This window comes from Macaca fascicularis, chromosome 19 (genome assembly GCF_037993035.2).
Source record: "Macaca fascicularis isolate 582-1 chromosome 19, T2T-MFA8v1.1".
NCBI classification, from domain to species: domain Eukaryota; kingdom Metazoa; phylum Chordata; class Mammalia; order Primates; family Cercopithecidae; genus Macaca; species Macaca fascicularis.
In genome coordinates this window covers 49,424,570-49,438,680 of record NC_088393.1, presented here as the reverse complement: position 1 = coordinate 49,438,680, position 14,111 = coordinate 49,424,570, and the positions used below count along the sequence as shown (strand labels likewise).

At 54.6% G+C, this 14,111-nt stretch overlaps 1 protein-coding gene across 4 annotated transcripts in view; it reads right to left on the bottom strand.

Moving 5' to 3' along the window:
• Positions 1 to 10: 10 nt before the first annotated feature.
• Positions 11 to 14,111, bottom strand: part of MEGF8 (multiple EGF like domains 8) — a 52,739-nt gene continuing 38,638 nt past the window's right edge. For 3 of the 4 annotated variants that reach the window (XM_015442051.3, XM_015442052.3, XM_015442053.4), the window contains exons 35-41: positions 10,240 to 10,447; positions 9,901 to 10,060; positions 9,183 to 9,375; positions 8,541 to 8,711; positions 8,104 to 8,234; positions 7,479 to 7,611; positions 11 to 3,463 (exon numbers count right to left, since the gene is read on the bottom strand). In XM_015442051.3, the coding sequence (XP_015297537.3) occupies positions 2,195 to 3,463; positions 7,479 to 7,611; positions 8,104 to 8,234; positions 8,541 to 8,711; positions 9,183 to 9,375; positions 9,901 to 10,060; positions 10,240 to 10,447 (2,265 nt within the window). In that variant the 3' untranslated portion in view covers positions 11 to 2,194. The remainder of the gene's footprint in view (positions 3,464 to 7,478; positions 7,612 to 8,103; positions 8,235 to 8,540; positions 8,712 to 9,182; positions 9,376 to 9,900; positions 10,061 to 10,239; positions 10,448 to 14,111) is intronic. The other variant, XM_015442054.4, reaches the window with a different exon arrangement.

The window sequence follows — 14,111 nt, the reverse complement described above, 5'->3', positions numbered from 1 at the left end:
GGAAACAAGAGCTGTTTATTGTTATTTATTATGCTTCTGTTGTGGCAGACCCTTCCCCCTTCCGCCTTTAGGAGGGGCAGTCAGGAACAAAGCCATCCCAGCTTGGAAGTGGTACCATCATAAGGGCAATTATCCAAGTTATTCAGTGTTCGGGGCTGCATCAGAGTTGAGAGCCAGCCCTCCTGAGACATGTGCAGATGCACTCAGACACCTGGGTCTTGCCCATACTTTTTATTTGTTAATTTCGTCGCTCCCCTCTTCTTCCGATGTGGTCCCAGCCACCTCTGACATGCATGCATTGGCAGGGCCTCTCACACTGAGGCTCCACGTGAAGGGAAGATGCAGAGTCCAGTTTCTCCAGGAGCTAGTGATGGAAGTCTTGGGAAAGGAGAGTCCCAAGTTCAAGAAGACAGCTAGGGTCAAAGGGAGGGAGGTCCTCAAGGGGTAGAGAACAGGAGTCCAAGGAGGTGGCTCAGGTGTGGCGTGGCCCCGCGGGAGAGCCCAGAAATCTTCCAGATAGCACTGTCTGGAACAGGGCTGTGCAGTGACGGTACCAGCATTTTCATCCCCAACCTCAGTGTCCCCCATGCCCACCTGGGGTGGGATCTCAGGCAGAGGTTTTGTCCCCTCTGAGGCTCCCCCTGAACACGCCTCTGTTGTTCCAGCATTCACTGCGTGACCCTGGTCCCGGTGAGGTAACACCACTGCTGAGCTTTGTCCCTGCAGCCTGGGGATCCTGCTCACCTCTAGGCTGTCTCATGATGCCATCTGTCTCTTCCCAGCCACTTCCCTTGCCAGCACTACCAATCCCCCTACTCAATTTCTGCTGTTGAAATATTCAGTGTTTCTGTATCCCTAGTTGGACCTGAGTGAAGAGATGTCTGAAGGGCATCTCATGTCAAGAACCAGACTCTGATCTTCCTCACAAGCCCCACTCTCCCCCATTCAATTAACGACCCCCTCAGCCATCCACAGTTCAGGCCACAAAGCTAGGGGTCATCGTGGATTTGTCTCCTCCCTCACCCTGACGTCCACACCATCATTATATTCTTCCACACACATCCCGCATCTGAGCGGGACTCACTCATTGCCACCACCCTATTCCAGTCCACCATCCCTGCTGCCCCTCTTGTCCCTCCAGTCCATTCTCCACAGCACAACTAAGTGACCTCTTAAATTTTTTGAGATGGAGTCTCACTCTGTCGCCGAGGTTGGAGTACAGTGGCGCAATCTGAGTGCACTGCAACCTCTGCCTCCCGGGTTCAAGCAATTCTCCTGCCTCAGCCTCCCAAGTAGCTGGGACTACAGGTGTGCGCCACCACGCCCGGCTAATTTTTGTATTTTTAGTAGACACGGGGTTTCACCATATTGACCAGGCTGGTCTCGAACTCCTGACCTTGTGATCAGCCCGCCTTGGCCTCCCAAAGTGCTGGGATTATAGGCATGAGCCACCGCACCCAGCCCTCTTAAATTCTGAAATAGGTACATCGGATCCTGTCACTCCCCTTCATCAAACCATCCAACAGCTTCCCGTTGCCCTGAGAATAAAACTCAAAACCCTGTGTGGGGTCCACAAGGCCCTGGGTGATCCAGCCCCTGCCTGTCCCCAGTCTCATCTCCTCACACTTGATCTGGGTCACACTTGCCAGTTTTCCAGTCCTTCCAATAAAACAAGCCTGCTCCCACCCCAGGGCCTCTGCCTTCACTTCCCGAAGCTCTTCCCGTGGCTGGTTCTTCTCAGGCATTCTCAGTCTAGCTTCTCTGAATGTCCAGCCGACTTCACCCCGTCGTCCCTCACTGCCACGTCCTCTGGAGGCCTCACGGCACTTCTCCCTCTCTGAAACCATGTTACTCGTGTGTGCACATGTGCAAGTGTTCATGTGTGTGTGCATGTGGGGTGTGTGCGTGTGAACTGATTGTCTCCCTTCACTAGAACCTAAGTACCATGAGATCAGGGAACCTCGTCTCTCCATTCCTGCTTTGCCCCATGCCTATGACAGTGCCTGACAGAGTAGGTACTCAATAAATAGCTGCTGAATGCAGAACAAAGGAGGCCCCGTCGGGGCACCCCTGAGGGAAGGGAGCCAGTGGTCTCCAAGGAGACAGTGTCCAGGGGCCCCCAGGTGAAGGGCCCCCAAGTCCAGGGCGGCCCCACTGGGTGACCCAGCTGCTGTGGATGAGGACCCTTGGCATGTCAGAGGGACATGCTGGTGAGGTTGTCCTGGCTCAACAGTCCCTTCCGGCCCACACCAGCCCCATGCCCACTGCCCCCAGCAACCCCGCCACCCCCACAGTACTCATGCAGCCTGTGCCGCAGTGTGACGAGGGCTGACCCCAGGCAGGCACCGTTGGGTGCATGGGGCCCGCCAGGCAGCTGGAGCAGCAGGGTGGCCACGCCGGCCATGCCATCTTCTGTGGGCTCGAGGGTGATGGGCCCAGCTCGCAGCCCAGCAGTGGTGGCAGGGATGGCTGGCGGGCAGCAGCCCCCTCCCATGGGTCCCCAGGGACCACCGGCCCCTGTCAGCAGCAGGGGTGCCAGGAAAGGCTCAGAGCGGCGGAAGGCGGGTGGTGGGAGCCCAGCTGGCTTCCAGGCGGGGGCCAGGGCAGTAGGGTCAGGTGGGAAGCAGACAGTGACCTTGGCGAAGGGGCGGCTGGCCATCTTGGTCATCTCCTGCAAGTGCCGGCGTTGCTCCTGCCGCTGATCCAGAGCCTGTTTGGCCTTCCAGAGGAGCACACAGAGTGAGAGGAAGAGGAAGAAGCAGGAGAAGAAGACGGAGAAGAAGACAAACAGGTCGATGTGGGCCTGGTCCTGCCGGAAGAAGAGCAGACCCTGCGAGTCGGCTGAGCCGTTGGTGCCGGGCCCACTTGGGTCTCCCACACCCAGCAGCAGCAGGTAGAAGCGGCTCGACTTGAGGGCATGGTGCTCGTGCGGGTAGGTGATGACCAGCCGGTCCCGCACACTGTGGACCACCAGCACTGCCGACGGCTCCGTCACTGTCACGTAGGTAATCAGGCCCTGCGGCCACACCTCCCGTACCCGTGGCTCTGCTGGGGCGCCCGGTCCACTGCTGGCTCCTGCTCCTCCTGGATCCCCGGCCCCCCGGGGCCCACCATCTGCAAGGGGTGGCGGAGGTGGTGGGGGTTGGGATGCCTGGATGTGTACTGTATGGACGCCAGTGTCAGGGGCCACACGGACCACGAAGGTGTCAAAAGAGGTGGAGACATAGAGGTCCACGGCCCCAAAGGTCACGTCCAGCGTCAGGCGGATGTCCACGTTGGTGAATTTGGGCTGCACACCAAAGAGGACAGTGCGGCCAGGGCCTAATGCCCGGCGCTTGGGCTCATGGAAGCAGTTGGTCTGCGACGTGGGGTCCAGGCAGCACTCCTGCTCCACTGAGATGAGGCGGTAGCACTGCTGGCCGCCCAGCGGGTTCCCATGGAATGATTCTCGGCACTTAGCACACTGCGGGCAGAGTTAGAGGCGGTGGCCATCAGGGCTGAGCACGGTGCCAGCCTGTCCCCCAAGCAGCAGTGACGAATACTCTATACCTACTGCTAAGTAGCCATTGCCCTGGGCCTCACCCCCACTGCCCCAGTCACTTCCCTGTGACCCCCGGACCTTCTCTGCCACAGTGTAGACCTTGCCAGGACCTGACACTCCAGCACTGCTGCCCCTGGTGTCACCCTAGTGACCTGAGCACCCTGATACTGAGGCCTCTGGCACTCTGAGGCACAGCAACAAAGAACACTGCTGCATTCCGCCTCTACCTCCTTGCTAGCTGTGTGGCCTTGGACTAGTGACTTAATCTCACTGAGCCTGAGCACACAGACTTAACCCATGAGCTCTGCACATAGGGAGTAACCATGGCTTGCTCACAGGACCGCTGAGATCATGCGCATGGCACTTGGCGCAGGGTCAGCCAGCCTCGCCCGCCTGCCTGGATGCTTCTATACTATGCCAGGGGTCCTCCCACCCCGGGGCCTTTGCACTGATGGACCCTCTGCCTGCATGGTTCTCCTCTCACGTGCCAGCTTGTGGGGCCCCCTTGCCTCCTTCAGGTCTTTGCTCAAGAGCCTCCTTCTCACCTAGGCCTTCCCTGGCCACTGTGTCCTGTGTCTACCATTCCCACTCCCCAACAGCCCTAGCCCCTGCTTTCTACTTAACTTTCCTTAGCGCTCATCACTGCCTAACACATGAGCATCTGACTTGTTTGTTCATTTCTGGATGCCTCCATGAGAATACAAACTCCTAAAAACAGAATATTTGCCTGCTTTGTTCCCTACTGTGTCCCCAGCAACCCACACAGTGCTTGCCATATACTAGGTGCTCAATGACTATGTGCTGAATGAATGTGTGGCTGGATGGATAACGGCTAAGATTCCTGTGGCTTAGTGGAAACCACTCAAGTTCTGAGATCAGATCAGGGTCACTCCAGGCTCCAAGCCTAACTGACCACCTGATCTGGGGTGATACTTCTTTTTTTTTTTTTTTTTTTTCTGAGACAGAGTCTTGCTCTGTTGCCCAGGCAGGAGTGCAGTGGTGTGATCCTGGCTCACTGCAACTTTTGCCTCCCACGTTCAAGCAATTCTCCTGCCTCAGCCTCCCGAGTAGCTGGGATTACAGGTGCCTGCCACCACGCCCAACTAATTTTTGTATTTTTAGTAGAGAAGGGGTTTCATCATATTGGCCAGGCTGGTCTCGAACTCCTGACCTCAAGTGATCTGCCCGCCTCAGCCTCTCAAAGTGCTGGCATGAGTCACTGTGCCCAGCTAGGACATTTGATGTCTCTGAATCTGTCTTCCTCTTAAGTCTGTACCCCACTGAGGCCCCAGCACAGTCTTGCAAAGTCTTTCACATCTATGCTGTCACCACTGTCTACACAGCACAGCATCCAGCTCTGTGGCAGGTGCTCCTGGCATTCTAGTTATTACTGCAATCACTATTAGAACCAAGAGAAAACAGGCGCAGTGACTCATGCCTGTAATCCCACTGCTTCGGGAGGCTGAGGCAGGAGTGCCGCTTGTGCCCAGGAGTTCGAGACCAGTCTGGGCAACACAGTAAGACCCCCATCTTTAAAAAAAAAAATTTAAATTAGCCAGGCATGGTGGTGTGTACCTATAGTTACAGTTCCTCAGGAGGGTGAGGCAGGAGGATCACTTGAGCTCAGGAGTTCAAGGTTGCAGTGAACTATGATTGCACCATTATACTCTAGCCTGGGTGACAGAGTAAGCCCAGTATCAAAAAAAAAAAAAAAAAAAAAAAAAAAAAAAACCAAAAGCCTGACCAGGCACGGTGGGTCATGCCTATAATCCCAACACTTTGAGAAGCCAAGGTGAGTGGATTGCTTGAGCTCAGGAGTTCAAGACTAGCCTGGGCAACATGGTTAAAAACCCATCTCTAAAAAAAAAAAAATTAGCCAGGTATGATAGCGCAATGCTTGTAGTTCCAGCTACTCAGGAGGCCGAGGTGGGAGAATGACGGAAACCGGGGAGGCAGAGGTTGCAGTGAGCCGAGATCGCACCACCGCACTCCAGCCTGGGTGAAAGAGCCAGACCCTATCTCAAAAATAAATACATTAAAAAAAAGAACCGGCCAGGTGCAGTGACTCACGCCTGTGAGCCCAGCACTTTGGAAGGCTAAGGTGGGCAGATCATAAGGTTAAGAGATTGAGACCATCCTGGCCAACATGGTGAAACTCCGTCTCTACTAAAAATACAAAAATTAGCCAGGCGTGGTAGTATGCGCCTGTAGTCCCAGCTACTCAGAAGGCTGAGGCAAAAAGAATCCCTTGAACCTGGGAGGCGGAGGTTGCAGCAAGCCAAGATCGCGCCACTGCACTCCAGCCTGGTGACAGAGTGAGACTCCGTCTCAAAAAAAAAACAAACAAACAAGAAAAACTACTACTTCTGAGCAGCCAACAGACCTGGTAGAGGAGGAGGTCTGATTTAATCTCTGAGACTCCCTGGTAAAAGTCAATAGGCCTTTCCCTTATCAAGAAGGCAGAAACTCTGGGCTGGGTGTGGTGACTCACGTCTGTAATCCTAGCACTTTGGGAGGCCAAGGCGGGCGGATTGCCTGAGCTCAGAAGTTTGAGATTAGCCTGGGCAACATGGTGAAACCCCATCTCTACTCAAATATAGAAAATCAGCCAGGCATGGTGGCACATGCCTGTAGTCCCAGCCACTCAGGAAGCTGAGGCAGGAAAATCCCTTGAACCCAGAAAGTGGAGGTTGCCGCAAGCAAAGATCACACCACTGCACTCCAGCCTGGGCAACAGAGCAAGACTCTGTGTCCAAAAACATTAAATTAAATTACAAATTAAAAAAATAAAATGTAAAAGGAGAAATTCTGGCCCAAGATAGAAATGTTAGGGGTCAGTAAGGCTTGTAAAACTGTTGCCATTTGGGGTGGGGTTGCATCTTTGCAGCTATTATGTTTCCATAGATGGGCAAGGGAGACTGAGAGCAAGGGACTTTCTCATCCCTCTGGGACTGGAGAGAGAAGATGGCTGGGTGAGGTGGCAGGAACTGTACTCTGAGGAGGGAGCCTGGCACATTATAGAGGCAAGTCCGGAACACAGCAGCCACCCAGGTGGCCAGTGCAGGCGCTCCAGGAGCCTCTGTGCAGAAGAAAAAGGGAAATGCACTCCAGGGGAATTTGAATCTGGGTATTAAATGATGTGAGATCTCTGCTAGCCTCAGTTCATCAGAGGGGGTCTGCCAACTGGGAAGAATCTGCCTGAAAATGAAGCCAATGCAGAGGAAAGCAGAGTCAAGATGCAGAGAGACTCCTGATGGCATTGTGTGAGTACCTGGATCCAGCCAGTCCTGAAGGCAGACCCCAGACCCTCAGTTCTTAGAGTCAATACATTTTCTTGTCTTCTGTTTTTTTTTTCTTTCTTTCTTTCTTTTTTTTTTTTTTTTGGAGACAGAACCTGCAGCCTCCACCTCCTGGGCTCAAGCAATCCTCCCACTTCCACCTCCCAAGTAGCTGGGACCACAGATGTGCACCACCATGCCAGGCTAATTTTTAAATTTTTTTCAGAGATGGGGTCTCACTATGTGGCCCAGACTGGTCTTGAACTCCTGGGCTCAAGTGATCCTCCCGCCTCAGCCTCCCAAAGTTCTGGGATTACAGGCATGAGCAACCATGCCCAGCCCATTTTCTTTTTTCGGTGCAGCTACCACGAGATAGATTTTCTGGCATGTGCCACCTTTAGCTGTGACTACTTGTAATGGAGACTGTCTCCCAACCAGTCTGAGAGTCCCCCAGAGGCTCATATCTGGGTCCCCAGCATCACCGCCCAGGTCCTATAACTGAATGGGGCTCAGGAACAGTCTGTCAAGCTGCCCTTGATCCCAAAACCACTGATTCAGAACCATGTTGTCAGTCCTGCCCGAGCCTGGCTACCTCATCCCAGCCCTGACCTCTACAAGGTGTAAGGCCCTTGGCCTATCACTCGCTTCTGCAGCCGCACCTGGAACTTGTAGCAGTCTCGACGGTCACTGGGGGAGCTGCCCTGGCATGTGCCTGTCTCTGTGTTGTTCTGACACGGACAGCCCGTCCCATCCTGCTCGTTACATGTGTCCGCGTGGCCGTTACACTGGCATCTGGGGAAGAAGTTGAGGGTTACGGAGCCCCCATGGCCTGCAGCGGTCCAGGATGGACACCCTCTATGTGAGCTCAACTCTGTGCAACAGGCCAGAAGAGGAAACTGAGGTTCACAGAGGTCAAGCTGTTTGCCCAAGGCCACAAAGCAGTTAAATTGCCATTGGGATTGGAACCCAAGTTGCACAGACTCCAGCACTCACTGAACACCCAGAAAGAAGGAGATGGAAAGGGGAGGTTGTTCCAAGGCCTCTGCCCTCAGCCGTCCCATCTTGTTCTCGATCGGGCCGCTCTGTGGCCTGCACTTCAGCACTAGCCTTGGAGGTAGGCAGTGGCATCACATTCCAGTTCCTTCCCTACCCCGAACTTAGCCTGGGCGCTCCCTGGGGATGTCATCCTATCCTGACTAGGGGCGGAGGACTAAGGAGGGGGTCTGGCTCTAGAGTTTCTCCCAGTGAGAAGGGCCGGATCTCCGGCACCCCCGTTCCTCTTACTTAGTGCACTTCCCGTCCAGGAGGAAGTAGCCCTGCAGGCAGCTCTCGCATTTCTCCCCATAGCTGTTATTCTGGCAGTTCACACACATGGCCTCGTCTTCACTAGGACCCTCTGTCACCCAGTTTTCAATCTGGCCAAGGAAGGACAGTGTGATCACAGAAAGGCATGGACCAGCCCACTCCTTCCCTCAGACCCAGGAGTCCAGGCTCCCACCCTCTCCTCCCTCAGACCCAGGAGTCCAGGCCCCAGCCCTTCTTCCCTCAGACCCAGGAGTCCAAGACTCCAGCCTCTATGCTCAGACCCAGGAATCCAGGCCTCCAGCCCCTCCTCCCTCAGACCCAAGGGTCCAGGTCTCCAGCCCCCTCCTCCCTCAGACACAGGAGCTCCCCAGCCCCTCCTCCCTCAGACCCAGGCATCTGACCCCACTCTCTTTCACCTCCTCTGGGTCCAGTGAGTACTTCTGTGGCTCTCCCTTGGCCATTTCGAACTCCTTCTTGGAGATGCAGACGTGGCTATTTCCACGACAGAAGGTGTGGCAAGGCCGGCAGGTCCCGCCCCCAACAGCTGAACCCACAAACAGCGGGAGGCACTGCTCACAGTGGCTGCCCTGAGAACCGAGGACAGGGTGGTCAGAGAGACTGGAGAGTCACCTGGGGTAGGAGGGCGTGAGGGGCACAGGGGCTGGTTCTGAGAGCCCATGGGAGGGCAGCAGAGGCTCGGCTACCTGGTTTGGACAATCCCAGCCTCCCTGGGATTTAGCCCCTGCCTTCCCTTGCACACCTGCAGCCCAAAGTCCTGAGCTCAAAAGCCCTTCCCTCCATTATCTCAAATCCTCCTCCACGTGCCTGTCCTCCTGGCCCAGCTCCCACTCCGTCCACTAGTCCAGGGCAGATCCTCTGGGATCCAAACCCAGGCAGCGTCTCCCAAGTCTCCACACATCTCCCTGGGACAAGGCTCTGGCTTATCTATTCCTGGCTTATCAGGGCTCAGAATGAGATGTGAGCTGCCTGAGTGTGGGAAGAAGGCAAGCAAGGGCCTGGGTCCCAGGGTCAGGGGTCTGAGGCCCCAGAAGGCCCACCTTGGTGTGGTTGCGGCAGAGCAGGCAGTGGTCGCGCGCCCCAACACCAGCACATTCACTGTGGCGGTTGCAGCGGCATTCTGTGGAGCAGTTGCGGCCCACAAAGCCAAAGTGGCAGCGGCAGTGGTCGGGCTCCACGCATGAGCCGTTCACGCAGCCCTGGGCGCACACAGGGCGGCACAGCCCTGTCACGCTGCAGGGGCAAAGTGGGGGTCAGGGCAGGTGGCCACCCTCCCCATGGCTCCATGGCCTAGCGCCCAACCCACTACCCCACCCTCTTCTCAACTGGCTGCTCATCCCTGCTCTGTCCCATTGCTATCTCCTCTTCAGGATCTAGCCCACCACCCGCTCCAGGTGTAGCCCACAACCCCTCTCCTCTTTTGAGGGTACCCTATTCTTTTTTTGATTTTTTTGTAGAGATGGGGTCTCCCTATGGGCTGGTCTCAAACTCCTGGCCTTAAGTGATCCACCTGCCTTGGCCTCCCAAAGTGCTGGTATTACAGGCATGAGTCACTGTGCCTGGCCACTGGGGTACCCTATGAAACTCATTCTTCCCTGCTCAGTCTCATCACACTTGCCCTTCCGGGATCAATCCCACTGCCTTCATGCCTCAAGCTTTCTTTTCTTCCATCCTGCTTGGCTCTAGGCCTCATCCATTACTGCTCCCACAGACTCTCCCACCCTAGCCTGTCTGGCCCCGCGCCACCTGCAGCCTCACTTGTCCATGGTGTAGCCTGTCTTGCAGCTGCACTCATAGCCATGGGGCTGGTCGTGGCAATTCTGCGTCTCGTTGCAGTCGTGGTGCCCGTTTGCACACTCGTCCTCGGGGGGGCAAGACAGGAAGGCCCAGGAGGCCCCCGGACGCCCACACGTCAGCCCTAGCACCAGGGATATAGCGTTTTACCTGGACCTCTGTACCACCTGCCCCAGCCGCCTAGGCCCTCCCTCCTGCTTCCTCTGAGTCCCACCTCTGGGTCTGGCCCAGTACCCCCATGTTCACTGTATCAGACACCAGCCAAGGGCCAATCCCTCTCCCCCATGTCCAAAGCCCTCTCACCATCACGGGGGCCGCTGAGTCCACCCTCCATGCAGCGGCCGCCTCCATCCTGCCCCCCCCAGGCACACCAGCCACAATGGGGGCGCCGCAGGCACGAGGCACACTGGGTTGCCTGAGCACAGCCCAGGGAGCAGCTCTCAGGTCCCCGGAGCAGCCGCCCACAGCCTCCGGCCATACATCGCAGTGGCAGGTAGGAAGGGCTCAGACACTGTATGGGGAGGGGAGGGGGATGGGGATGCAGGGAAGAGAGAGGTGGGGAAATAAGGTTAAACAAACACATTCTGGGTATCTTCCCAGACCACACCCTCTTTGAGGTCTCGCCCCTCCCTGGCCACAGACAGGTAGAGCAAAGTGGACACTAACTGGGGTCTTCAGGTTTTCCCTCTCAAGCATTTGTAACTACACCCCAAGGCTGGAAGTCGGGCTAGGGAGGATCTTGAAACTGGAAGGTTGCCTGGCCACAGTGGCTCACACCTGTAATCCCAATACTTTGCGAGGCTACAGTGGAAGGATCACTTGAGCCCAAGAGTTCCAGACCAGCCTGGGCAGCACAGTGAGACACCATCTCTACAAAAAATAAAAAATTAGCTGGGCATGGTGGCACACACCTATAGACCCAGCTACTTGGGAGGCTGAGGTGGAAGGATTTTGTGGGCCCGGGAGATTGAGGCTGCAATGAGTCGTGACTGCACCACTGCACTCCAGCCTGGACAACAGAGTAAGACCCTGTCTCAAAAAAAGAAAATAAACTGGAAGATCATGTAGACTTGGGTAGAAGGGATTGTTTAGATAAGCAAATGATGATCAAAGAAAGAGGACGCAGACAGACAGGAAAAGAGCAGGCTGCAGAAAGAGACAGAGATGAGAACCACGTGCCCCAAAGACAGATGGAAAGGCAGCTGTCCAGGCTCTGTCTCCAGTTCCTCATGAGGCCCTGCTGTACTTTCTACCCTGGGTTCCAACAGGTACCACTGTATTGGTGGAGGGAGTTCCCCTCCTCACTAAGAGCGCTTCTGTTTCTTCCAGGTAAAGGAACAATGGCAACGATCCGAGAAACAGATAGAAAAGAGTATCAGGAGTGGGGCTGCAAACCAGTTTCTTAGAAAAATGTAATCCCAGCACTTTGGGAGGCCAAGGCGGGTGGATCACGAGGTCAGGAGATCGAGTCCATCCTGGCTAACACGGTGAAACCCCGTCTCTACTAAAATTAGAAAAAATTAGCCGGGTGTGGTGGCGGGTGCCTGTAGTCCCGGCTACACAGGAGGCTGAGGCAGGAGAATGGCGTGAACCCGGGAGGCAGAGCTTGCAGTGAGCCGAGATCGTGTCACTGCACTCCAGCCTGGGCGACACAGCGAGACTCGTCTCAAAAAAAAAAGAAAAAGAAAAAGAAAAAGAAGAAAAAATGTGGCTGCTGAGGCAAAAACAAAAAAAAGGCTTCTCCCACCCCACACTGAGAAGCTGATGAGTCCTTGGTTAGGGGGTGGGTAGCAACTCACAAGCCATATTTATATGTCAGGACCCCAAAAATGTGCACAATGAGATTCAGGCTCTTGGGAACTTACCTCAGTGTATAATACAGGCATTTTATTTATTGCTTGGGCCATAAGTGAAGTATAAGAGGAAAGAGATTAATCTGGGCTGGCTGCCTGAAAGCACTTAAGAAAAGGCAAAGCAACCATGGAATCCTAAAATAGAAAACCCTGACTGCTGTGGCTGGAGCTCTGAGCCCACTGAGGGGCCTGCAAAGAGCTGAGACTTGCTGAACTGCCAGAGGCAAATTCTCTGCTGGGCTGGGCTTCCAGATCTAAATTTAGGACGCTTGTTGGCAGATGGTGGGACAATCTGGGAGGGGTAGAGCACCCTGAATCCTCAGTCCTGGACAGCACTTTCTGCAGTGATCTCCCTAGTGACCAAATGCAAAGATGCCCAACACCATACACTGCATTTCCTGAGTTCATGGAAAAGGTGTATGAACATAAGTTCTGAGAGCAGGACTCTAACTCGTCTGCTGACATTCCCCCCAGCCTAGCAAAGCGCCCAGCAGAAAGAAGGTGCTCAATGATAAATTCGCTGAAGAGAGGGAGGGTGGATGGGAGGAAGGAGGCAGACCAGAGAAGGGTGTCTTTGCTGCCTGCCCCAGACTCACAGGCCAAAGTCATTAAAAAGAACAATGCTGGGCCAGGCGGTGGCTCACACCTGTAATCCCAGCACTTTGGGAAGCCAAGGCAGATGGATCAAAAGGCCAGGAGTTCGAGCCCAGCCTGGCCAATATGGTGACACCCGGTCTCTACTAAAAATACAAAAATTAGCCGGGTGTGGTGGCATGCGTCTGTAGTCCCAGCTACTCAGGAGGCTGAGGCAGGAGAATCACTCGAACTCAGGAGGTGGAGACTGCAGTGAGCTGAGATCGCACCATTGCACTACAGCCTAGGCGACAGAGCGAGACTCCGTTTCCAAAAAAAGAAAAAAAGAGGCCGGGCGCGGTGGCTCAAGCCTGTAATCCCAGCACTTTGGGAGGCCGAGACGGGTGGATCACGAGGTCAGGAGATCGAGACTATCCTGGCTAACACGGTGAAACCCCGTCTCTACTAAAAAAAATACAAAAAACTAGCCGGGCGATGTGGCGGACGCCTGTAGTCCCAGCTACTCGGGAGGCTGAGGCAGGAGAATGGCGTGAACCCGGGAGGCGGAGCTTGCAGTGAGCTGAGATCCGGCCACTGCACTCCAGCCTGGGCGGCACAGCGAGACTCCGTCTCAAAAAAAAAAAAAAGAAAAAAAGAAAAAAAGAACAATGCTGGAAGGTTAGAATCAGGCAGCCCTTGAGCCAAATCACAACAGGTCTCACCTGTTATGTTTGATTTGTGTGGTGGAATCTAAGCCAACACTTCTTTTTTTTTTTTTTTTTAGACAGAGTTTTACTCTGTCACCGAGGCTAGAGTGCAGTGGCACAATCTCAGCTCACTGCAACCTCTGCCACCCAAGTTCAAGCGACTCTCCTGCCTCAGCCTCCCGAGTAGCTGGGATTACAGGCATGTGCCACCGCGCCTGGCTAATTTCTGTATTTTTAGTAGAGACAGGGTTTCACCATATTGGTCAGGCTGGTCTTGAACTCCTGACCTCATGATCCACCCACCTTGGCCTCCCAAAGTGCTGGGATTACAGGTGTGAGCCACAGCGCCCAGACTAATTTTTTTTGTTTTGTTTTCTTTTGTTTTAGAGATGGGGTCTCGCTCTGTCACCTAGGCTGGAGTGCAATGCCATAATCATGGCTCACTGCAGCCTCAACCTCCCAGGCACAAGTGATCCTCCCACCTCAGCCTCCCAAGTAGCTGGGACTACAGACACACACCACCATACCTGGCTAATTTTTTTTTTTTTTTGTAGAGATGAGGGTTTTGCTATGTTGCCCAGGCAGATCTCGAACTCCTGGCCTCAAGCAATCAATCTGTCTCAGCTTCTTGAAGTGTTGAGATTATAGGCCTGAGCCACCACACCCAGCTAAGCCAGCACTTTAAAGCTATGAGGTTTCATAGAAGGTCTGGCAAAAGTCCCCTCTCACATTCACATACACCATCAACACTATGCTCGTCTGGCCCCTGTGAGCAGGCTGTGCTCTCCAATTCACTGGCCCCAACTCATCCCCTTGCCTCCCTCCTGGCCACTCCCCAATCTCCTTAGCCATCCCAGCTCTTCAGGCATGTGAGAACCTGGCAGGCACCAAGAGGCTGGGGGAACAGTGCATGCCCACAGGACTGTGGGTATGCCTTCTGGTTCCTGGAGCTCCCACAAAGATAAATGATGGAAATTTCAATAATATCTGGGGAGTACCCATACCACCAGTAGAACCCCAGGCTTGGAGACAAGAGGCCCCT